Genomic DNA, 27196 nt, shown 5'->3' on the forward strand with positions numbered 1-27196 from the left:
TTAAAGCTAAGTGATTTATTGAAAATAAAAAGTATAGAACCGGGCGATTCCTCATTTCACACGTATCATGAAAATCATACATTGCGCATACATTATGCCACCAGAAGAACTTTTTGTAAATTCAACTACATAATTGTATAGTAAATGATCTGATATAAAATGCAGACAGATGGAAGATAAGCCATGCCCAATATGATGGGAAGTGTGTTGATAACAATGAACACCAAGTTGTTTTGACTGGTTTACAACACAGCCTGTGTGGAATATAAAGCGGCTGCGTCACAAGTTAAATGCCCTTGGCTGATCGCAGTTCCAGAGACAAGCACATGTACAGTCACAGGCACCGTACGAACAGTCTCTGACAACCATATCACACTCAGACACAGACTCTCTCACTCTCACTCTCTCACTCTCTCTCTCTGAACAACTGCTCTCTCTCTCTCTGAACAACTGCTCTCGCTCTCTCTCTCTCTCTCTCTCTCTCTCTCTCTCTCTCTCTCTCACACACACACACACACGTGTGTGTGTGTGTGTGTGTGTGTTTGTGTGTGTGTGTTTGTTTGTGTGTGTGTGTGTGTGTTTGTGTGTGTGTATGTGTGTGTTTGTGTGTGTGTTTGCTTGGGTCTGTGGGGTGTTGTGTGTGTGTTTTTTTCTCTCTTTTTTTCTACATATTTTTGCTTTACTACAATGCAATTGTATGTTTCATGCACTTTATATTCCGATTATATGCATCGATTTCATGTCTGATCTGGAAATTGTAATAATCAATACAATGATTAATGCAATAAATTATCCATCCATCTCTCTCTCACACACACGCTCAATTGTATTATATATCCTTTTCACAAATGACGTTTCAAACTGTGTTCCAAAGTCTGTGAAATTGTGAATTATGCAAGCCAAGTAAGGCACTAAACGAACCTGACACAAACATGTGCCTCACAAAAACTTGATCACGATAAGGCCAAAAAAAAAATAGGTCTGTTTACGGTAACATAGGCAAAAAAAACAGGGTCGGTAGGTCGGGATTTTATTTTTTTATTTATTTTTTTTTCTCCCAAAAAACATATTTTTACGTTATTTTGCAAAAAAAACCCAAACGTTTTTTTTTTTTTTTTTTTTTCTTTTCCCAAATGCCCAAAAAAAGTCTAGGGTCGCGCGAAAAAAATAGGGTCGGTCGGGTTACCGTAAACAGACTATTTTTGTTGTTGTTGGCCTAAACATGTATGAAAAAAATGGTAAAACATGTGTAATATAAACACTGATATTCGCCATGATTACATCGCATGATTGTGATCACAGACAATTGTTTGCATTTCATCGTTTGAAAATAATAACACTCTCCTATCATTTCAAATTCTGTCTCAAAACAACAGCATTAAAAGTTAGAAGCTACACGAAGCCTTGGTCGCGACTAGTACGTGTTCTGTCTTTTTCGCAATTCACGCTTGTTCATGAACTTGAGTTGATCAGACTGAGGCCACTCCACAATGGTTCCACCCACCCGAGTAATGTGGAGGCGCACCATTCATAATTATTGCGTAAGTCCCACATCAGACTAAAAAAACCCAGCAACAACCAAAACCGCCAAAATAAACAAGCAAACAATAGCAAAAGGTCAGTTTGCTCTCTCTCTCTCTCTCTCTCTCTCTCTCTCTCTCTCTCTCTCTCTCTCTCTCTCTCTCTCTCTCTCTCTCTCTCTCTCTCTCTCTCTCTCTCAACAACAGCTCTCTCTCTCTCTCTCTCTCTCTCTCTCTCTCTCTCTCTCTCTCTCTCTCTCTCTCTCTCTCTCTCTCTCTCTCTCCCCCCACCCCCCTTTAGGGTCGAAGAAAAAAGAACATTAGTCGAGATAATGTTTGTATACATAAGTCCAGGTGCGAAAAAAGCAGATCTCTGCTTATTCTTGTCCCCTCGTTAAAAAAAAAGAGAAGAAGTCATTGTCATTGTCCTTCAGTCGTGTTTGGATGACACTCAAAGCTACATACGGGAAACGTGCCCAAGACAACAAGTAGAACTAACAAAAAGTCTGATGAAAAAAGTCACGTTGATGTATAAAGTGAAGTCACACTGTTTTCGCTCCCTATCCAGCGTCTACATGTCTGAGACAGGTCAATTAACAAGATGTAAGTTTCATATTTCTCTAATGGAACTACATCGCATTTCAGTAAAATGAAAACCGAGGCCATTTATAAATTCGATATAAACCTGGAGACCAATGATCGTGTGAGACGTCGTATATGATATATACAGGCAACAGAAACACAAAGGAAAATTCTTCTCACGAAGATCATGACCCACAACAGAAAGGTATTCAAAATATGCACACAAAAACAAAGTAGATATCTAGAAACCAACCAAAACATTAATCAAAAATGGAGAATAAAAAAACAAGAAAGGTAGGTTGTTGGAACGTTTGTTATTGACAAAACAATACGTTACAATCGTAATTGAATCAAAAAGCAACAACTATTGGCAGTCAAACGAATCCCTAGATAAATAGATTATGCCAATGAACACTCATTGATGAAGAGTTGCATCGTAGAATGCCAAAAATATTGGTCAGTCTCTGCCATCATCAACTGTCCATCAAAACAGTTTAGTAGCACTGTGTTTGTTTGTTTGTTTGTTTGCTTAACGCCCAGCCAACCACGAAGGGCCATATCAGGGCGGTGCTGCTTTGACATATAACGTGCGCCACACACAAGACAGAAGTCGCAACACAGGCTTCATGTCTCACCCAGTCACATTATTCTGACACCGGACCAACCAGTCCTAGCACTAACCCCATAATGCCAGACGCCAGGCGGAGCAGCCACTAGATTGCCAATTTTAAAGTCTTAGGTATGACCCGAACCCACGACCTCCCGATCACGGGGCGGACGCCTTACAACTAGGCCAACCGTGCCGGTCGTAGCACTGTGTAATGAAATACAGATATGATTCAAAATCGTATACATGATGAACGTGTGGTCCGTCTAAACAAATGTTTTCTTGTATCAATGCACAAACACAATCTTGCTTGACATTCACACAAAATGTTACAAAGAATAAATAAACATAGCAATACAGGTCTTGCAAAGTCAACAGGTCAACAATAGTTTCGCTTTCGTCGGCAAAAAGACCAGTTCTTCATACGAAAATGAACATGCATTTAGAAATGTTGCACTTTCCGTATGCCATCTGATATCGAGGCACTTGAAACTAACAAAAATGTAACATTCAAAGAGGACAACTTTAAAGCTAAAGACTAATATTGCGTTTCCCGTTCTCATTTGACATTCGTGGACATTTTGGAAGTTGCTCGGAAGCTATCGTTTAAAAGATATGTTACAAGTTCAAATGCTTCGGCATTTCTATTGATATCAGAATCAAGGGACGCCATACGCTTCCATTGAACGTGCGACAGCCCCCCCCCCCCCCCCATTAACCTTTATATTACGTTATGACACCAGTGAACACTTTTGTGTAACAAACAGGCCTTTATTGGTAACAAATGCTCAGGGTCTCACGAGTATCTCTCTCGCGTATGTAGGATAAATTAGTATATATACCGCCCCTCCATATGTATAGTAGGCTGCTGCACTGCTAAGGGTCTTACTAGCACACACACACACACACACACACACACACACACACACACACACACACACACACACACACACACACACACACACACACACACACACACACACACACACACACAGTGAAAGACACAGAATCTCTGGTCGCACACAGAAACCACTCAAGATACGACGCCAGTGCTTTCCCCAATAGTCAGTCCAAGCGAAGACAAGCAGGCCTATGTGAGAGAAGAGTTTGAGATGGACCTGCTGATTCGAATCAGTCTCAATCGCAGTAAGAAATCCCCATAGAATACGAAATCACTTCACAGTAAGAAAATCATTCAGGACACGATGCCATGGTTGACCTCCTCAGTTCTAGCTGAAGACAGCATAACGACGAGGTTGGGTTTGAGAGTTGCAGGTAAACATCACAACAACCATAAGAAATCCCTGCGTGATAAGAAATCGTTGCACAGTAGGAATATGACTCGGGCCACGATGCCAGAGTTGACCTCCTCAGTTCCAGCTGAAGACAGCATAAGGACGCGAGAGATGAGTGTGGGTTGGAGAGTTGCAGATAAGCATCACAACATCCATAAGAAATCTCTGTGGGGTAAGAAATCACTCAGGACACGATGAGAGGGTTGACCTCTTTAGTTCTCAGCGACGACAGCATCCCGATGTGCGAGAAGAGGTTGGGTTGTATCTGCAGCCCCCGAGCCCCACTGGAAGCCCGGAACTCGTCCATGCGGATGTCCGTAGAACGGCTAGCAGTGCACGTGACATTCAGCAGGTATTGCGACAGGCCGAGCGCGCCGTGCCGCGTGTACAGCACGGCAGGGATGCAGCAGGAAGGGGTGGGGGTCACCTGGTAGAGCTGGGGGGACAGGCGGCGCAACTCCATCAGGTTCGTCCGGCCCACCGCCAGCGCCAGCACCATCGCCACCACCGTCCACCTCGCCCAGCTCAGCCACAGAGAGACAGGCTTCTCCTGCTGGTCGTGGTGCAGCGGTTCGGGGTGGTGGTGGCGATGACGACGACAGGTCAAGGTCAGCACGGCCCCTACCACCACCCCTAGCGCCAGCAGCTCGACGAGTCGCTCCACCTCGGGGCTGATGTAGCCCAGGAGGCGCTGCGGGTGGTAGAGCTTGAGGTAGGCCACGGGGCGCGCGTCACGAGGCTCCACCACCTCGCGCAGCACGTGCTCCAAGACGTGGAAGAGGTGGGGGTGAGCCACTGCATCGTCCTCCACCAGCAGGGCGTAACGTGCGCCCTGGGCCAGCGTCTGCTGCATGCAGAACACGTAGTCCTGCTTCAGCTTCTCCCAGACGGACACAGGCGGCTTCCTCCCGACATACCGCTTGAACATCGGGGCGATGTCCCCCAGCTCCTCAGCCTCCGTGAAGAGGTGCGGCCTGTCGTCGATGTTGCAGATGGTGAGAGTGTAGGTCCGCGTGAGAGAGGTGTCGTTGAGGAGCCGCAGCAGCGTGGCCAGGCTCTGCGTCAGGTACTGGGTCCTGTAGCTCACGCCCCGCCCCTTCTTCATGCGCCGCCCCCTCGCCATCGTCAGTATCGTCACGCCCACCTCCGCCATGGGGGAGTCGTCACTGGTAAGCGGGGCTTTCGGGGAACCACCCTTCATGGGCGGGAAGACTGGGTAACTGTTGAGGTTGGGATTGGTTGGGTGGAGTGAGGACGAGTTGAGCGCTAAAGAAGGAGACGGGAGTCCCACGCTGGCCCTGTACTGCTGCAGGAAGAGCTGGCTGCGCTGGAGACGGACCTCGTTCTCCGACAGCAGTCTATAGCGTTCCGCGTCCTCCGACAGCAAGAGCTGTGACAGCGGGGCTCCTGGCATGACGATGGACAGGACTGCAGCGACGCCCACCAGAATCATACCACGGCGCCACAGTCGTGGCGACGCACGGAAACATGTCATGGCACGGGATCATGTGACCTCTAGCTCCTAGAAGTAGAGCTGCTACATGTCATGACACAAAGATGCTAACCCTACGAGATTCTGAAACCTCGAAGCTGCGATGTGTACAATGGCTAGATTCTTCTCTAAAAGACGCCATGTTTCTGTCCTTGTACCAGCTATATTCATCCACTGCTTGACCGACGTCTTCGCCGCGTCAAATGTTCTGCTTCCAGGCTGACCATTTCATCAGTCCTGAGGTTTGCTACCAGGAGGCATGCTTCCCTTTGTAACATCTTGAAGACCATGAGTCTGCAACAGGACAGGATGGACAATAAACATTACAATACAATAGACATAAACAAATGTTTTTGAAACGCTTAATTCAGGGCAAAACAACATGTTCACAAGAACCTCGACCTAACGGAGACTCGACAGGAACAAAAATGGAGAAATGTCGCTGTGACTTATCTTAAAATGCCCCAAAGATGGACATGACAGTTTTGTTTGTTTAAAACAATAGCCAGACCCTGTGGATTTTTGTTTGTTGGGGGGGGGGGGGGGTGTGGGGGGGGGGGGGGGGCTATTCAGATTTTGTATCCGACAGAAGGGGAGCACACCCAGTCAAGTTTTAAACCGATACTTTGCTGCGCTGTATATAATGTCCTTGTTCGTCAGTACGTACGTGTATGTGTGTGTGTGTGTGTGCGTGTGTGTGTGTGTGCGTGCGTGTGTGTGTGTGTGTGTGTGTGTGTGTGTGTGCGTGCGTGCGTGCGTTTGTGTGTGTGCGCGTACGTGCGTGCGTGCGTACGTGCGTGCGTGCGTGCGTGTGTGCGTGCGTGTGTGTGTGTGTGTGCGGCGTGCATGCGTGTGTTCGTCAGTGACTGAACGTGCACGTGGTATCCGTATGCCTGTCATGATGTCGCTTTTCACTATTGCTACATTAACCCACACACTCCTCAAAATAACGACAAATCAACAATTCGGCTTTCAGCCTGATTAATCCCGGCTACTGCGCCAAAAGGGTCGACTGTGTGATTAATAATTCATCACCGGTCCTTTGCTAGACTCCAACCCTCTCCCCCCTCCCAACTTTCTCCTCTCAGTACCGACAACTGCCAGCATCCCAACAGACATTGATTTCTGGGCCCCGCCCGACGGAGACTGAACTGTGAGCAGTCTTCACTCACTGCCGCTGATGGGGTCTATGTCGACCAAAAGAGTGGGATTCCCTGTAGGTGGAGTTCCTGTAGGTAGATTCGCTGTATATGTAAATTCATCAAACCAGTAAATTTGTAAATTTACTGAAATTTTCAGTAAATTTGTAAATTTCCTGGGTGTCAAACTCAGTAAATTTGTAAATTTCCTGAATTTTTCAGTAAATTGGTAAATTTACGGAGTGAATTTCCAAATTGACTGGTTTGATGAATTTACTGTAACATATACAGGGAATACCACAGGGTGTAGTTCCTCAGTGTAGCGTTTCGCTGATATCGCTGAAAGTCACGTGATGCTTAGCGACATCGGTAGAATATGATGTTTTTCAATCTTTTTTTATATTTATTAGAAATTCGAGTATGGTTTGCAAGTTTTATCGAAAAACTTCACCATGTGGGATTCCCTGTATACATGTCCTGTTTACAGGGAATCCCCCTACAAGAACTCCACCTACAGGGAATCCCACTCTTTTGGTCGACATAGACCCCATCAGCCTCACTGCCTGTACCCTGGAACTGATACAGTGGAACCCCTCTTTAAAGCACTCCAACAATCTGAGATAATCAGGTCTTAAAAAGGAGGGAGTTTTAAAATGGGGGGTAAATTTACAGGGGTGATGATCTGAAAATCAAAGAAAGTATGGTCCGAAGGGAGAGAATGTTAAATTAGGGGCTCTTAATGGGGGTTTCCATTGTACTAGAGGCACAGCACGCTGTACATAGGGGGATGCGAGGCAATACATCATGACCAGTCTGCTCCCAGTGATACCACGTACAGGCCCATGACAATTGCTTGTTGTGGCAAGACTATAGATTTCCGCCCACAATAATGCTTCATGCATGCGACAGCCAGTTCATTTTATTTGATATTTTAGGCAACTTGTGAGGTTTGGGTAGCGCAACTCTTGCAGCTGCAAGCAATCAACTGGGTGGAAACCACCAATTTCCCAGCAACGGGACCATAAAGTGCGATTCTGTACAATGTCGAGCACTAGGTATCCCAAGCCTTGATACATCAGTTAATCCGACCGACAAATCTTCAAAAAAGTGTCTGTGTTTAAACAATCCAATTACTAACAGAAATGTTTGCGTGTTTTCTTTTAAGAATCTACTAATTAACTACAGACTGGGAATCGAGAGGTTCTTTCTTTCTTTATTTGGTGTTTAACGTCGTTTTCAACCACGAAGGGTTATATCGCGACGGGGAAAGGGGGAAGATGGGATAGAGCCACTTGTCAAATGTTTCTTGTTCACAAAAGCACTAATCAAAAATTTGCTCCAGGGGCTTGCAACGTAGTACAATGTATTACCTTACTGGGGGAATGCAAGTTTCCAGTACAAAGGACTTAACATTTCTTACATACTGCTTGACTAAAATCTTTACAAAAATTGACTATATTCTATACAAGAAACACTTAACAATGGTAAAAGGAGAAACAAAATTCCTTAGTCGCCTCTTACGACATGCTGGGGAGCATCGGGTAAATTCTTCCCCCTAACCCGCGGGGGGTGAATCGAGAGGTGAGTGCGTGCGTGTGAGTGTATGTGTTAGTAGAGCGATGCCTGGATAACTAACGGGTAGATCTTATGGAACTTTGCGTGTCAACTCTTCCAGATAATATCCCCAGACTTTTCATGTTTTGCTGAAAAACGTTTGACGACGTCGTATCCGACAAGAAACAGTTTTTGAGGCAGCATTGTGGCGACCGCAGTTTTCAATGAAACTGATTGAAATGTTGGTCCGAAATAGTGAATTGCATTTCAGCTTCAAAACTTAAACTTGCAGATTAATGAATTTGCTCATTTAAAAATTCTGCCTTAAATTAGAATTGCAATAACAGACCAAAACGTGATATCATTGTATTTAATATTTCCGGAATACACAGATAACTGACTTTAATTGGTGCACGAAGAATTTTAAGTCATTCAGTTCCTTTTCGTTCTTGCTATTTTTTCTTGTAAGCCTGAATGTGTATTTGAAGCAGAAATTCTAGTCCCATTCTCTGCCCTTGTAAAACTCAAGATGGACATTATTGATACATATAGATTGGTTGATGTGACGGATCCATTGATAGATCATTGTATAGAGACCCGTAGTAATTTGCACTGTGATTGTGAAGCCGCCCACAATAACCTGGTAAAGGTATCTGGCTTAGAACAAAGTATACCCCTAAAACTGGTCAAGCATAAAAAAAGAACCATCCGTGTCACAATACACAGACAATTTTCACACACAGGACAATGCAGAGAAATATAAACACACAGGTGTCACAGCTTGTCGTCACTCGGGTTAGCGCAAGGCAACACACTGGATACACTACGCTAACAAGTTATCACAAGGCAACACACTGGATACACTACACTAACACGTTATCACAAGGCAACACACTGGATACACTACGCTAACACGTTATCACAAGGCAACACACTGTATACACTACACTAACAAGTTATCACCAGGCAACACACAGGATACACTACACCAACACGTTATCACAAGGCAACACACTGGATACACTATGCTAACAAGTTAGCACAAGGCAACACACTGGATATACTACGCTAACAAGTTATCACCAGGCAACACACTGGATACACTACGCTAACAAGTTATCACAAGGCAACACACTGGATACACTACACTAACACGTTATCACAAAGCAAAACACTGGATACACTATGCTAACAAGTTAGCACAAGGCAACACACTGGATACACTACGCTAACAAGTTATCACAAGGCAACACACTGTATACACTACACTAACAAGTTATCACCAGGCAACACACTGGATACACTACGCTAACACGTTATCACAAGGCAACACACTGGATACACTACACTAACACGTTATCACAAGGCAACACACTGGATACACTATGCTAACAAGTTAGCACAAGGCAACACACTGGATACACTACGCTAACAAGTTATCACAAGGCAACACACTGGATACACTACGCTAAAACGTTATCACAAGGCAACACACTGGATACACTACACTAACACGTTATCACAAGGCAACACACTGGATACACTACGCTAACAAGTTATCACAAGGCAACACACTGGATACACTACGCTAACAAATTATCACAAGGCAACACACTGGATACACTACGCAAACTCCGGATACTGCACTACCAGGACGTGTTGATCATTTTGATGCAAAGAGAGCTACAGGGTGTGTACATTCTCTGAGTGGCGGATAGAGAAATAACAGTCAGGTGTGATAAACAATACGAAGATTACAGTTCAGCTCTTCAAAGCTGGCTGTTTATATATGTGGGCAGGCATATGTTTAGTGCATTAAATTGGCGTGCTGTGTCAACTATAACTGGTGGTAAATGAGTCATTCTCCAAAACTGGTTAACAAAAGTGGGAATAAGGCCCAAAAATAAAACTTGACTAATTTGAGTTGAATTATTGATTCAAAGGTTCTTTGTTATCAGAATGACAGTTTGCAAGAAACGAAAAAGCAAGAAATACGTTTCCTTACAAAATACAGGTATCTGATAGGGGGGTATACCCGTCTCCTTACGTGCGCATCATCGTGACACAAATTTGTTAATAATGCAGTTATATTGAATGATTATATGTTGTACTAGTTATAGCTTGACAAGCAAGTATAAGGAGTTGTTTAAAAAGAAAGAAAGAAAAAAATATAAACAAAAAATAATTTTTTAATAAAAAAATAAAAAATAATTTTAAATTTTTTTTTTTTTTATTATTTTTTTTTTTTTACAAATATACCTTGGCACGTACATACAATATACATGTACACACATTTATATTGGTGACAGAAAAGGTTTGTGGACAGAAAAAGGGGAATAAGAGAGAGAGAGAGAGAGAGAGAGAGAGAGAGAGAGAGAGAGAGAGAGAGAGAGAGAGAGAGAGAGAGAGAGAGAGAGAGAGAGATCCTGCGTAAATGTAAAAACGTTGTAACAACCTTGAATTTGACGAGGTGTTGAATACGTATTTGACAATCACACATAAAAAAACACCCCAGAAAATGTATAATTATATCAATTTTACTGTGATCAACAATATTCAGATCATGCAAAAACAAACACCATACTTTGAAAAATCCGAAAGAACAACAGACAATATAATGTGCCGGATATACAACAATAAAGCTTCAAGCAAAAGGCAACTAAGAGGATAATATTGTGTAGTGATATAGAAAATGGTGGTTTCTCTCTTCTTCTTCCGTTTCAAAGCAATCGCAGCCTTTTTTTGGTGTGACATTTTGGCCCTGTACTTTTGTTGCCGCTCTGCATCTTTCTGCCTTTTGTTGAGAACTGTCTGACTCTAGGTGTATCTTTCTTGGGGTTATTGATTTGAAGTCCCAACGCTATCATTGTTTCTGTACATTTCGCTGTACGAAAACACGTAGCAACCCTGTCAGCCTCTCTCTTCTCTGGCGTTCTTTTCGCTTTACTTTTTCTTGCCCTTTCTCTCCCAGACTCTTGATACAGCCTCCAGCTCTTCGGTTTTTTTTTAATGTTGTTCCTGAAACGCTGTTGTCGTTTAGCAGCAGCAGAAGATCCATCAGTTTGGACAGTGATTTTACTTTCAGTGGGTGACGTGGGCACCTCGGATGAGGAGGAAGTTCTCTGTTTCTTCAGTAACTGCCGTAGGTCCACCATAGCCACCTGTCAAGCAATTCCAGCATGTTAAAACCTTAAAGTTTGAAGAGTAATTATAAGTAAGAAGACCCAATTTGTGTTCTTTCTAACAAGATATCATTTTTGCTATCAACAGCAATGGTGAAATTCCTAATTGAGGGGCTATATTGCTCCCACACAGATAGTGCTTGGGATTAAGGTTGATTGATAGGGGGTTTTGAATTTAATAAACACCTTTGATTTAAAAGCAATAGCAACTAGTGCAAATATGAAACAAACATACAGACACGCACACACACACATACACACACACACGCACACACACACACACACACATACACACACACACAGAGGTTTGGGTTTGTGCGTCACTGAATAAGCAGACTATAATGCAGGTCTCTCCAAACGGTGCTTGAACCGCGTCCTGTACGCATATATACGCACGCACGTACGCACGCACACAGATACACATTTCGAAAACACACGCATACACGCATGCACGCGTAAACATTTCACGCACGCACGTGCAAACAGACACATAATAGACACACAGGGACAAAAACACACACACAAACACGCACGCACGTATTCACACGCGCACTCACTTACACACACTCACACACACAAAACACAGAACAACACACACAGAAACAAACACAGACGCATACACTCACACGCACGCACGCACGCACGCACACACACACACACACGCACACACACACACACACATACGCACACAAATACACACACACAAACACAAACACGATTCTGGGGAGGGAGGGGGTATTCGGGGGGCAGTTGTCCGGGGGGGGGGGGGGGGGAGGGGGGCAACTGTCAGCCCATGGTTTGGGGCATTTGTCTGGGGGGCAATTGTCATAGGGGCATTTGTCTGAGGGGGAATTGTCCGGGGGATAATTACCCTTCTACCGGAGACATCATTCACAAACAACACGTCTCTTGTTGTCACTGGTGCGCACAAAACTTGGTCACTGGATAAAGCATCAGATTCATAATATTCGCTTTTGAGAATGCAATACAATGTCATATGTGAGCAATCTAGGTGAGCATACACCTTTGTTTTAAGAAAAGGTTTTATTTTAAATCGCAAGATTCCGAAGATGCCGTTACGCTCACTTCATGAGATTACAGGACTGACAAGCGAAACCCGGTGGGGCTGAAGAACTTCATGGAATTCACACTTGCGTGGTTTTAATTGGGTGTTTTTTTTTAAACATGCTTATAAATGAATGAGCAACAAAATAATACCAACCTTGTCATGTAAGATTCCCAGGTGCTTAAGCAATCGGGGTCTGGATCTCGCCAGTAGCAGAGGGCGTTACGAACGCAGCCGTCCAAAATGTCAACTACACCTTCTTTTTTCATGAATTACGTCATTATTCACGACAAATTGTGAAAAAAACGTCACGCATCTGCATGGCTAGGTGATTAACAAAGGTGCAAACATAAAAATTTATGTTTTCATTCAGTTGAATTGATGCTAGCTTATAATGAAAACGGCCGTTACGAAGCCATCACGTGTGACACAAAACACTCTCTGAGACATCAAATTCGTCCAAAGTGTGTCCTCGGTTGAATGAATGCATTTTCTGCATCTTCAAGCTACACTTGTTGACTTGATCGTAAAAAAAATAGTGATTATAAAGAAATTCATTTGGTTACAGAGGTCGGAAAAATCTAAGTGAGCGTGACAACATGCGATGCGTACGAAAGGCTGTTTTCAACTTCAGTTTTTGGGGGTCTCAAACACAAAGAAAATAACAACAATTGCACAGGAATGAACCTTTATCGTTTCACAAAGTGACTTTTCAACAAATCATGCATAATGAATTTATCGTGTCAATGGACCGTAGCTTCCAATATATGTACCGAGCCTGTTCCCATTTTTCTGACGCCATTTTTGTTGATTTACTGACCTTATTACACTATATTAAATATCAAAATACAAATATGTTCATTCATGTTGCTGTGGGTGCTTCTTCAAACACATCTTTATCCACATAAACAGGGGAAAAGGTCTAACCACATTTGCTTCTGTAAAAATTTCGTTTTTAAGTGACCGACCTAAGAATTCACCAGCTTTGGAGAATGACTCAAATCGTCGATGACATGTTACCCGAGCGACAGCCACTTTACGCAAGATTGTTGTTGTTGTGTGTGTGTGTGTGGTGTGTGTGTTTGTGCGTGTGTGTGTGTGTGTGTGTGTGTGTGTGAGTGTGTGTGTTTGTGTGTGTGTGTGTGTGTGTTAGATGAGCACACACACCAGTCAGTGTCACATTGTCGAGACACACCAGTCAGTGTCACATTGTCGAGACACACCAGTCAGTGTCATATTGTCGAGACACATCAGTCAGTGTCACATTGTCGAGACACACCAGTCAGTGTCATATTGTCGAGACACACCAGTCAGTGTCACATTGTCGGGACACACCAGTCAGTGTCACATTGTCGAGACACACCAGTCAGTGTCATATTGTCGAGACACACCAGTCAGTGTCACATTGTCGAGACACACCAGTCAGTGTCACATTGTCGAGACACACCAGTCAGTGTCACATTGCCGAGACACACCAGTCAGTGTCACATTGTCGAGACACACCAGTCAGTGTCACATTGTCGAGACACACCAGTCAGTGTCACATTGTCGAGACACACCAGTCAGTGTCACATTGCCGAGACACACCAGTCAGTGTCACATTGTCGAGACACACCAGTCAGTGTCACATTGTCGAGACACACCAGTCAGTGTCACATTGTCGAGACACACCAGTCAGTGTCACATTGCCGAGACACACCAGTCAGTGTCACATTGCCGAGACACACCAGTCAGTGTCACATTGCCGAGACACACCAGTCAGTGTCACATTGCCGAGACACACCAGTCAGTGTCACATTGCCGAGACACACCAGTCAGTGTCACATTGCCGAGACACACCAGTCAGTGTCACATTGCCGAGACACACCAGGTCTCGATAACATTTAAAGTATAACGCGGCCACTCCATTATGACATGTTTTAATGATCAAGTGTTCTGTGTCATTTAAATTAAAGAGATGAAGTTAACCGACAGTAATAATTACATGTACTAATTTTTAGTTTTTGCCTCGACGAACTCGCACCAAAACTAAAATCAAACATGACGATTATGTAAACCTCTGGATTATTTTTTAATTGTTGTTACACAACATCAGAACTTCTCCACACTCAGTAGTAACGCAGTAAGGGGTGTTTAAACATGTTTCATTACCAATTCAGTGCCCCATATGGCTTTTTGACCAATCAGGACGGATTCTAGGTGACCTGTTAAATGTTATAACGTTCAGGCAGGGACCCTTTAGTATATCAAGCTAAAAATTGACAAAACAAAGTAAAAATGTAAATCAACAATATCAGCGTGATTTATTCTACAGAATGACACTTCAAATGCTGTCAGATAATACTCTCTTTATCTACCCAAAAAATACCGATAAGCGAGTTTTGTCGGTGGGTGCTTTACGGAACAGCAAGGTACCGCCCATCCTCTGAGTGTGAAATGCCGACCCGCTCACTTGAAATCTAAATTACTTAAGTTCGGAAAATCAAGTGAAATTGCGTCACTCGCGTTACGTCAAATGTATCTTTACGTCATTTCCCATCCATCTTGAGTTAGGGGGTTAGGGGGAAGAATTTACCCGATGCTCCCCATCATGTCGTAAGAGGCGACTAACGGATTCTGTTTCTCCTTTTACCCTTGTTAAGTGTTTCTTGTATAGAATATAGTCAATGTTTGTAAAGATTTTAGTCAAGCAGTATGTAAGAAATGTTAAGTCCTTTTGTACTGGAAACTTGCATTCTCCCAGTAAGGTAATATATTGTACTACGTTGCAAGCCCCTGGAGCAATTTTTTTATTTGTGCTTTTGTGAACAAGAAACAATTAACAAGTGGCTTAACTAATTACACTTGTTGCTTTTTTGAATAGTGAACAGCTCGCTTTCGCTCGCAGTTCAATATTTGGGGAAAGCAACTCGTGTAAATCTGGTGCGACACGGCAAGCCATGTAGTATTCTCTATATATCAGTAGCGTTGCTAGTGAGACGTCTAGCAGAGTCTGTGGAATATGATGCTGTAAGGATAACTGGACAAACAAGATATGCCATATGGGCTTCAAATGCAAAAGTTCAAGGTTGCCGCCATTGGAATTTTGTCTTCTCCAGCAAATCCCACCCATACACATTAAAAATGGGTTTCACAAGATGTCTGACACAGAACTTTGTGCTATGTACTGTGGGGTCAGTTGAACATGCTGCAACAACTCCTACGTCTATATATCACCCATCTGTTTCTCTCGAACCCATGCCCCACACCTCACCAAAGCCACATTTACACGCCATGCAGATTCTGTAGCAGATAATGGTCAACCTTTCAAAGTCATTTACAATGGTCATCGGGATCCTATGACACGACCGTTTAGATGATAGCATCTCTGAGACTGAACCTAAGGTATTGTAAAGTGTAGTTGAGCCAACCGCCCGCTAGGGAGAATGAGACTGGTTCATGTCTACGTCCCTCGTTATAAGGGAGCGTATACGTTTCTTTCTGTCTGTTTGTTCTTCTGTCAGCACTAAGATGTCTGGTGTTTACGAGCGGATTGAGTTGGAATCTGGTGTTAACTTCTTCTTCTTCTGAGGTTATGGGCTGAAACTCCCACGTTTTTACCCCGCCATTTAGGCAGCCATACGCCGCTTTCGGGGGAAGCATGCTGGTAATTTTTCTGTTTCAAACTTTGACATAGATTACAGGATCTTTTCCGTGCACACTTGCTCTTGTGCTTGTGAATACACACGAAGAGGGATAGGGCGCTAGCAGGTCTGCACATACGTTGACCTGGGAGATCGGCCGGGATTGGAACCAACGACCTTCCGCTTGCGAAGCCGGCGTCTTATTCACTAGGCCACTGCGCCTGTCATGGTGTTGTGCTGTTAAGGGGCTGATAACGCTCGGGGAAAAAGGAAGCTACAGCAGGTTATAACGCAAGACGCTAATTAGACAGGCCAAGGACACGTTGTAGTATCTACTGCGTTGCAGGTACAGCATGAGCTATCGCGGATCCAAACTAAGTGCGATAACTCTTTTGTTCCCAAAAACAGATTCTATAATGTCCAGGTTCCCGATCTGTGTCAATAGTTATTGTCTGATGTCCACATTGCCTGTTTGGGTCTGTTAATACATTATTTTCAACATTCGCATCCTATTACTTAAAAGTGTCCATATCGCTTATTTGTGTCTGACATTAGGTTTATACTTCTTTTGTTGTGTGTCTCTGATTATTTGAATTAGTAATTTTGCTTATCAATTTGCGTCTGTTATAATTTTGGATCATTATAATGATTTTCAACTTTTTACATTGCTTACTTGCGTCTGTTACATGTCAAAGTATGTGTGTGTTTTTTTTCTTCTGCTAAGACCATCGATCTGACTAGCAAAAATTAACATTATTTAACAGAAATGTTAAACCACTCTCGGTCCTGTCTAAAGGTGGTGGTTTTTTTATTAAAGTTTTGCTGATGAATTTTCGTATGTTGAGATCAGTTATAAATTTGTTTTGATTCCATTCCGAACATGAAAATGTCATGCAGAATTTAAAGAATTTCCAATTTCTTGTAATCAGTAAAAGACTGCCAAGTCTCTGAAGGGGCATCTAAACTTAGTCCCTTGCTCAAAATCGTCAGATAATCACGCGGAATTTCATGTCGCTTTAATAAAGTCAGCAATTTATCTATGTAGCAAAAACGGCAACCCTGGTATGTGACAAGTGGTATTTTGTTAACCTGCAAAATGCCGAGTGTTTGTGTTTTGAGAAAATGTAACAAGTGCGACAAGGAAAATCTTGTGTTTGCATTCTGCCATTGTTTTGCACTTTTCCTTGTCAGGTTTACAGACCGATATTGGAGCTAAGAGCTAAAGGGAAGTGCAAATGACGCCGAGAACTGGATATTTTTATAATTAGTAGCTTAGTGATTCCCCTAATCGCTGTAGGAAGTTGAGCAAAACTAAATAAAACCTTTATAGTTCTTAAAAAAAAATTTAAAAAAAAGCATGCTTCCTCCGAAAGCGGCGTATGGCTGCCTAAATGGCGGGGTAAAAACGGTCATACACGTAAAAGCCGTGGGAGTTTCACCCCATGAACGAACAAACAAACAAACAAACAAACAAACAAACAAACACTGAAACCGGTATGAGATCCAAAAGTACACAGACATCATTCTCTCTCGCTCTCTCAGTCGTGGCACACACACACTCACACATTGCACATTGTACACACACACTCTCTCTCTCTCTCTCTCTCTCTCTCTCTCTCTCTCTCTCTCTCTCTCTCTCTTCAGTCTCTCATTTTTATTACACACACACACGCTAACACACAAACACGAGTATCTTTGAACACACATTCTGACAGTTACGCCCCTATACGCCACAATGTGATACACATTTCCTACATAAACAGGACAACACTGCGAACGGCCGGAACGAGAGAGAGAGAGAGAGAGAGCGAGTCAGAGAGAGAGAGAGAGAGAGAGAGAGAGAGAGAGCGAGCCAGAGAGAGAGAGAGAGAGAGAGAGAGAGAGAGAGCCAGAGAGAGTCAGAGAGAGATAGAGAGCCAGAGAGAGAGAGAGAGAGCATCTCCACAGTCAAGAGAGCTACTTCGATTTCGGTCGGGCTCCAATGCCTTCAACTTCAAGGGCAAACACGCCTCCCCGGAGCTGTACACAATGTAAACAATCGTACACGTGGCCACTGACACACGAACACCTACCCCAGCAGCACTCAGCCGTTACGCCGCTCTGGCCCCAGTAAACTTGAAGTCAAGCCTTCTCCAACTCATCTCCATCTTCCCGTCTGTTTACACTCAGTCTCGGCTACGTCGAGCCATTAAATGACTGGCAGCTGCAACCACCACCGGCCCTCGTCACTGCTCCGCCTCCGCTCCACCACGGACTGCACAGCCAAACATTTGCCGCACGCTCAACGGGAAAAGACGGAGTGCCAAGCTAGCCAGCCAAGATGGAGCAAAGAGCACCGACACACGACACGACACACACCACACGCCGCTAAGCCACAGCGAAGACGGCCGTCGCGAGAACAAAGATGGCCAGAGAATGATACACTGTGTTTCAGTTTCGGTCTGTCTTTCTTGCCTTCACTCTCTCTCTCTCTCTCTCTCTCTCTCTCTCTCTCTCTCTCTCTCTCTCGTTTCACAGTGTCGGTCTAGCGCATCGCATCACCTTGTGCGAAGCTCAGTCTGACACGAAGTTCCGTTTCATTCACGTTCAACTTGACCCGACCTCCTTCTCTCTCGACACAGTGCAAGGGAGACAGTGTTATCTACACACTGCACCTTGTCCATACACACGACGGTTTGCATACACGCGGTTCTGCCAGTGATGAAGGCTTACTGTACGGCATCTATTTTCTTTTTACCGGCGAAAGATCTGTCCTATTCACATGTAAATACAGCTCTTTGTCAAGATTGCCGACAACGTGGCTGAGAGAAAACCTACTTGGCAGTGAAAGTGTAACGGAACACACAACAGGGTGTGTGCTATGATACACCTGTGTTTCAATGCCGCCGACACTCGGTCAGTATAGCGGTCAAGGTTACCTGCCTACAGGTATAACGATGTCAGCTTTCAGCCTCTGTCACCTTTCTGACTCGATATATACTCGAGACTGAAATGTTCGGTTTCCTGGTCAAATTAAAGAAACTTTAGGACGAAAAGCATGTCAGTTTTTTGCATGTGAAGAAAATTAGTGGTGAAATTTAATAGATTTCCCCCCCAAATTCGATTTCTTCGAAAACGTGTACCGAGTGGTTACGTCCCTTGAATGAGAAGGGAAACATTTTTAGGAAAAATCAAATTTTTAACTGAGTTTAGATTTTTTTAAAAAATTGGTAGGACAAATTTGACCCCATGAATGTAAGGTACCCAAGGTCGCTCGTCAGTACTGTCAAAGGGTTGTTTTTTTGTTCAGTGTGGACTTTATACAAGATCAACGAGGGCGAATCAGAAAGGTGACAGAGGAAGAAATCTGACATCGCTAAACCGGTCAGTGTTACTGGCCACTGGCATGGAAAGGTGCATACTCATATACTGATTGGCGGTCTCAGTTTTTCGATGACATGTTCCTGTATGCCAAACATTGGAAGCGAGGTTCGGGATGGAGCCACACTGATTTTCTCAGTGTATCGGTCCACTCAACTGAACTGAGGTTGTTATTTCGGTCATTGCGGCCCAAAACAACTCATTGCAGTGTCTGTGCATTTAGTTTGAAATGATTCGTATTGCAGCATTCTGAGAGAAAACTGATAACATTCTGCATGTCAGTGCGCACGTGTCACACTGCCTACACACTGACACGGCACACCCTGTATACAGGGAATACCACAGGATTTAGTTCCTGTAGCGTGTCGCTGATATCGCTGGAAGTCACGTGATGCTTGGCGACATCGGTAGAATTTGATGTTTTTCAATCTTTTTTGATATTTCTTAAAAATTCGAGAATGGTTTGCAAGTTTTATTGAAAAACTCCACCCTGTGGGATTCCCTGTATACAGGGAATCCCCCTCCAGGAACTCCACCTACAGGGAATCCCACTCTTTTGGTCGACTGACATAGACCCCATCAGCGTCAGTGACATACTGACACTCACACAAACACCGTGGCCGTGCACTCAGGCTAACTGACACACCCGCAAAACTTACACGCCGCACGCACACACACAATGCCGGCTCAAACACGCACACACTCCAACCGCGCTGGCACAGACACACCCTGACCGGCACACACGTCACACACACACACACACACACACACGCACACACACACGCACACACACACACACACACACACACACACACACTGTGACACGCACACTGACACACACAAACACTGAAACACACACACTCACTGAAACACACACACTCACTCACATACGCGCGCCCACACCCCACCCAGCACCCCGCCCATACTCGGCACAAGTAATAACTTTATTCAGTTATTGTGTAGAAAAAACTGTTAGTTGCTGCAAAAATAACCCGATGCTTCGGCAGATGATAACATTATTTAGAAATGCTGCAGAAAAACCGTTTTTTCTGCAAAATTTCTGTTTTTCCGCAGAATAACTGAATAAAGTCATAATCCGCTAAGGATACAATACTTCGGACGAACCTCACTCGTATGACAACAAGCATGAAACACTTCTGTACTAAGTCATAATTACAGTATGTGTTCCGGCTTCGTAATGGCACGACTCGAACACAACATGTGGCGTTGAGACTGACTGACTCACCGAAACATCACAGTCGCAGGGCCGGACCAAATGAGTTGTAGGGGGGGGGGGGGGGGGGTTCCTCCTTTATGGGGGGGCAAATCAGCGAAGTAGCGAAGCCACAAGCGCACGCCTGCTTTTCAGGCGCGCGAACTAGGGGGGTCCGGGGGCATGCTCCCCCGGAACATTTTTGAAAAACGGTTAAAATCTGTGCAATCTGGTGCATTCTGGGCCTTGTTTTGAGGGTTAAGGCCTGTCAGTGTGAGTTGGTGGGGGGGGGGGGGGGTACCTTTTTCTCATCAGATTTCACATTGAATAAATTTTGTTAGAGACACACACAAAATTTATTTAAAAAAAACCAAAAAACAAAAAAAACACTCAAAGCAAGGTACATGCTTTTTCCAGGGGAGGGGTTCAGGAACCCCTGGAACCCCCCCCTGGGTCCGGCCCTGCAGTCGCATGCGGACTGGGCAACATGCTAGCAGATGTACTCAGGCCATAAGTCATGTCACAGTGCTCTGCTGTCACCTCCAAACGTTGCCAGGAAGTCGAGACTGAGATGACGAATTTTCCACTGAGCGCATTAACTAACTCTGAACTTCGTTAAAATTAATATTAAAAGTCCTACGGTTTTGAGCCATTAAGGACTTGAGTGTTTGTCCGCTTTCAAAAAGAGGAAAGAAAGAAACAAAAAATAAGGAGAGGAGGGCAGGGGGTGGGGTTGAGTTGATAATGCTCTGTGGAATTTGTTAAAATGAAAAGTAGTTAAGATGTTTCTTGGTAAGAAGTATAAGTCTGTATTCTATATCTTGAATAACGGGTTTGTAAAATGATTTTTTTTAATTTTTTTTATTCAAAACGAGTTAAAAAGTGGAACCTTTCAGGGTCACCAATAAAAGCAAATAGATGAGCAAGTAAGAGGAACACGAACAATAAATCTCAAAACTTTTTACAAATAAAAGGATTAAGATGTAAGCCACGAAGGCCGTGGTAATAAAAACAATATGTACAGTTTGGCGACTAGTGGGCCTAGGGTGAGGATATGTTGTCTAGAGGGTAGTCGCTAGAATCAGGAGGGATGGCGGGAGCCACTCGACCTCAAACTGAAACACGCTGATGTGATAATCTGGGCTTAGAGTTATACCCACAGCCCCATGTCCGAGTCCCTGACCAGTCGGCACAGCAGCAAGCTGTGTGACCAGCCTAGAGAACTGCTACTGCGCAAATAATCCTGGGGACTCAGACCATGGAGCTGCATATGGTCATATAAGGTTTTAAAGGTAATTTTATTTGTAGCGCATGGAGCGAAAATGTGTTGAAATGAATAGGGTTCTCCACAATGGCAGGACTTGTTAAAGATATGGAAGCGGCAGCCGCCGGCACGGAGGCGTCTGAAGATAGTGAGGAGGTTTGTTGGGAGATCGGGGTGTAGATCGTTCATATCAATGGGTTGATAGGACAGAGATGTTACGTACTGACTTCAAATAAGTTTACGAATTTTACTGTAGAACTCGGTAACTGAGTAGCCGATGTTTGTGTTAGCTGGGCTAGATTCTGCCGCTTCTTTGGCAGCGACATCCGCCAGTTCATTTCCCCGGACTCCTACGTGAGAGGGGACCCAGAGAAATGATACGGATGTGCCGGATGCGATTAACTGGTGACATATACAGAGGATTTCTCTTTGTAGCTCTGCCCGATTTGATGTGTTTCGATGCAGAGCTTGTAGTGAAGAGCGCGAGTCAGAGCAGAAAACTACCGCACGCGGTGTGACTGGGAGGTCATTTATAAAAGTGCATGCCATGAGCAAGGCAAATAGCTCGGCTGAGAATATGGAGATGTCTTTATTAAGAGTATATTTCCTTGAGATTTTGAGATCTGGGATCACAAAGGCGCAGCCAACGCTGCCGTCTGCAAATTTGGATCCGTCAGTAAAGACTTTTAAATGCTCCGAGAATTTGTAGTTTAGGGTTTCTTTTGTAACAGTAGCTAGGTAGACGGGGTTATCTTTTTTGGTAGTATTATCTTCACTGTCGTATATGATAGTAGGGGTTTCCTCAAGCCAGGGCGGGTAGGAGGGCGGGGGGACCCTGGCCAGCTCACTGACCTTCACCCCGCTATCGGCTAGAATGCGATTTACTGTGTCGGATAAGGGTAGCGTTTTGGCCAAGAGTTGAGTGCTATGTTTGGTGTTGGCCTCATAATTTTGGTGCTGAGGAAAAAAGTCAGTCAGGACCTCGCAGGCAGAGTTCTCTACCGCATGGGCTCTGACAGCATACTGAGCTGAACTTCATCACAGAGAGGTGTATGTATAGCCCTGCAAATATCAGCCTCATTTGGAGGTGAACCCCGACAAAAATATGCACAGAATAAGATGTGTCTAATTACTGAGAACAATCATTTTTAAAGAAAAAAATGTCAAAATAAACTCGATTCTAACGTGGCGATTTTAGACATTTCAGTTTTACTGATACAACACAGGTTGAAATTCAGTTTCTGCCTACTTGTATTATTTCAGTAATAAAACACAAATTCCGAGAGCATGCTAGCAACTAGAGAGCCAGAATTGAAGCACACACAATTACCTTGTTAAAATGATTGTGTTCTTTCTGAAATTGGATTACATTTTTCCTAGTTTACGTCTAATTTTTGTCTGTTACTCAGTCCTAGCGTCTACTTGTCTGAGGCCGAAATCAACCGTTGAAAATGCCCAAAAGGTGTACTCACATTTGGAGAAATAACCTGGCTTTTACTGACATGTCTTGGTTTGTACACTGAAGGCGTGGTTTTGTAACGTTAAAATCAAAGTTTAGATGTCAAACTGATTTTGACGCAGCAAAGAAAGGGCTAACTTTGTATCATAAAGCCAAACTGTGCATATTTTGTCGGGGTAAATCCTTAACAGAGCGTCTTTTGGGGGTATATTTGCAGGACTAGTAGGCACACTAGGACCAGGACGACCGAAAAGAAAAGTACACAGTCATGCAGAAAAGAACACACAAAAACTTTTATTGAAAAACTCCACCCTGATACAGGGAATCCCCCTCCAGGACCTCACAACAAGATCGACAACACCGCCGGGATTAAAAAATGTCGACTGGATAATTATTTTCATTAAGGTGTGAACTGATAAAAATGAAACTCGGTGTCGCAAGGCGGCACAACAGAGCAAAAACTAAAGTCGACCGGAGGTCACAAACTGATAATAAAATCAGACATTGTGTAACGGTGCAAGCGAATGCAAACGGCCCCCAGAAGGATGATAAGGGTTCCAGCTATATAGGCTAAGTACTATTAATATGTTTTTGTTTTTTTACGGCGTCTTGATATGGCGGTGTATAGGAATCGCTCTGTTTGTCTGTCTGTCTGTCTGTCTGTCTGTCTGTCTGTCTTTTGATTAGACTTGTATCTCTGGTACTCTGGGTTCAATTGAGCTGACACTGATTTGGTGAGTAGCTTGGAATTGTGGTGCATACGGTGTTGCCAAAAATTAGGCCGGTTCCTAGCTGTGGTAAAACGGGAGATATGAGCTTGATACGCCTTAACACAAAGCCAGCCAGGGAACAAATCCGTCGATTAAGGGTTTTATGATGGGGATGCGCGTCTCAACCTAACACTTGACGTCGGAGAAATGTGCAGTAAGCAATTTAGAATCCCTTAACAGCTAGTGAGACCTTTATTCACGAAGCATGGGTGTTTTCACAAAGCATGGGTGTGTACACTAGTCAGATTATATATATATTTTTTAATCCGTTTAAGTTGTTTGAAGTCGTTTTTAATTGAAGTTGAACGCGTACGTCTTGGTATGAAATACTGAAGTTAGCCAGTCAGGAAAGAACGAAAGAATAAAAAGAAACGGGAATTTCCGAAAGTGCGTTGTTGCTGGCGACCTCAAAACTATGTCTTGCTCGAACAAAATCATGATTTTCAAAAATATATTAGAAAAATAGTATACAACAATGTCTATCATATCATACGGCTTTAAAAACAAAGATCTCGTTTTAATGCTAAAAATGTCAAACTATTTGGAATAACATTTATTTATGTCTTATGAACAATTTGCCACCCATGAGTTTTTCATAACGCGTTCAATGACCAGTCCTGTGTATCGGTTTATGTGCTCATTTGACCTTTGGATGTAAAATCCTAGAGTCGCAGACACGAATACCGCAGACGGTATCCACGTCCCGACCCCATGTCACCCTGTATAATCCTCAGTCATGCCCCAAGTGCACGTAGCTGATTATACCTAAACAAGTATGCAACTTTCATCGAAAGACATTCTTTCATCTGTACCTTACTGTCGGTGCGAGCAAGTCACTCTTTCTGTCACTCTCTGTCTCTGTATCTCTCTCTCTATCTCTCTCTCTCTCTCTCTCTCTCTCTCTCTCTCTCTCTCTCTCTCTCTCTCTCTCTCTCTCTCTCTCTCTCTCTCTGATCCAGATCATGCACCCGCTAAACACGCATGTTTCATCTAAAGGCATTCTTTTTCTGTTAACTTCCCCTCTCTGTCGGTGAATACTCTCTCTCTCTCTCTCTCTCTTGAAAAATAAAGTTCCATCATCATCATCCCTCGCTCTCTCTCTCTCTCTCTCTCTCTCTCTCTCTCTCTCTCTCTCTCTCTCCGGCTCTCTCTCTCTCTGTCTCTCTCTCTCTCTCTGTCTGTCTGTCTCTCTCTCTCTCCCTCGCTCTCTCTCTGTCTCTCTGTCTCTCTCTGTCTCTCTGAGTCTCTGTCTCTGTCTGTCTCTGTCTGTCTGTCTGTCTGTCTGTCTGTCTCTCTCTCTCTCTCTCTCTCTCTCTCTCTCTCTCTCTCTCTCTCTCTCTCTCTCTCTCTCAGTCGGCTCATTCTCTACACACCGTAACTGTGTGTGCCGGTGACAGAGACGAATTCTAACGAGCTGGGGCTTCTTCTTCTTCTTCGGCGTTCCAGGATTTTTGGCCTCAGGTCAGACTTCAAGTTTTGTAGCTTGAATAAAGCTAGTGGTCAGGATCAGGGAGTCTTTGGTGCCCCAGAGTTGCTCCTGCAGTGTGGCACCTTGTGGCCAGTGATCTGTTCTGGCTTCCTGGTGGAGCGGGCAGGTCTGCAGGATGTGCTCCGGGGTCTGTGGGCCTGTTTCGCACGGGCAGTTCGGTGTGTGCGACAGACCAAGGCGGTGCATGTGGGCACGCAGTCGACAGTGTCCAGTCCGTAGGCGGAAGAGGATGGTCTGCTGATGGCGCTGTAAGTTGGGCATCTGATCATCAGATGGCAGGCTGTGTTGGGCATTCCAGGTGGTTTGGTAGTGTCTTTTCACCAGGGTTTTGGCTTCACTGTAAGAGACTGTTGGTCTTGTCTGCTCCAGATGGCTGCCAGTCTTGGCCAGTCTGTCCGCTTCCTCGTTCCCTGAGAGGCCACAGTGAGCAGGGATCCACTGGACAGCGACGTTTGTGCTCTGGGAGAGAGTACAAAGAAGACGCTGGGTGTCTCGTTCCAGCTGCTCTTTGGGCGACTGCAGGCTTTGGACGGCGGATCTGCAGTCGGTCAGGAAGACGGCGTGAGAGGGTGGGTGTTCGCTGACCAGGCTAACTGCTTCTCTGAGAGCGGTGAGTTCTGCCCGGTAGTTGGATGACAGCTCTCCGGCAGGCAGGGATCTTGAAAGGGTGTGTCCGTCTGGGTAGCGTACCAGGATCCCGCTTCCTCCGTTTTTGATGGCACCATCTGAGGACCCGTCAGTGTAGATGTGAGTCCATACTGAGGCGTTGTAGTCCTGGTGCATCATCTCCAGCGTGAGGTTCTTGAGGACTGCGTCCTGCTGCTCTCTCTTGCTGGTCACTCCTGGCATGTCAGTAACAAAGAGCACCTTGCTGAGCTGGCTGTTCCACTCTTCAGCGTCTTGGAGGGGCTCTTGTTCTTCAGGGGTGCGTGGTAGGAAGCTGGTTTGGGTTCTCTCTAGCTGCTTGGCCAGATGGTTGAAACTGCTTCTTTTCAGCCTGTTCTTCGTCATCTGTTGGGTGTGCTGGTGTGCTGGGTGAGAGGGGAGTCGTTGCAGCTTCTCGTACTGCACGATGACCTTCTCTTCTCGTCGGTGGTCCAGGGAAGGGAGTCTGGTGGTGGCTTCAAGGGCGTGTATGGGCGTAGTTTTCAGTCCCCCTGTGATGATGCGCATGCTTGCGTTCTGCACTTTGTTGAGCCGGCTGGTGTTGCTCTTCGCAGCTGTGGCCCAGGCTGCAGCTCCATACTCCATCACAGGGCGGACGTGTCCCGTATACACCTGTCTGAGGATGTTGCTGCTGGCTCCCCACTTTGTGCCAGCCAGTTTCTTCATGATGGAGAGTCTTCTCGTAGCCCTCTTCTCCGCCTCTTTGATGTGTGGGTTCCAGGTGAGCTTCTTGTCTAGCTTGATACCCAGGTAGGTAGGGGTGTCTTCCTGTGGTATTGCCTGGTTGTTGATGGTCAGTTGGAGGGTCTCTATGGAATTGGAGAGGGAGAAGCAGGTGGCTACGGTCTTGAGGCTGTTCACGGTGACACACCTGTCTGTCGCCCACTTAGAGGTGATGTTGAGGGCCTCCTGCAT

At 44.6% G+C, this 27196-nt stretch overlaps 2 protein-coding genes across 2 annotated transcripts; both read right to left on the reverse strand.

Annotated features, from left to right (window-relative positions):
* LOC138981294 (post-GPI attachment to proteins factor 4-like) lies at positions 1–18833 on the reverse strand. Its single transcript, XM_070354156.1, has 2 exons — positions 18133–18833; positions 1–5790 (listed from the first exon to the last, which is right to left on the reverse strand). The coding sequence occupies exon 2, from the start codon at positions 5497–5499 to the stop codon at positions 4189–4191; it is 1311 nt and encodes a 436-aa protein (XP_070210257.1). The 5' UTR covers positions 5500–5790; positions 18133–18833; the 3' UTR covers positions 1–4188.
* LOC138982880 (uncharacterized) lies at positions 11271–27196 on the reverse strand. The gene is made up of 2 exons (XM_070356275.1): positions 25954–27196; positions 11271–11350 (listed from the first exon to the last, which is right to left on the reverse strand). Exons 1-2 carry the CDS (start codon positions 27194–27196, stop codon positions 11271–11273), a joined length of 1323 nt encoding a protein of 440 aa, XP_070212376.1.

The sequence above is a fragment of the Littorina saxatilis genome, linkage group LG12 (genome assembly GCF_037325665.1).
Source record: "Littorina saxatilis isolate snail1 linkage group LG12, US_GU_Lsax_2.0, whole genome shotgun sequence".
NCBI lineage: Eukaryota > Metazoa > Mollusca > Gastropoda > Littorinimorpha > Littorinidae > Littorina > Littorina saxatilis.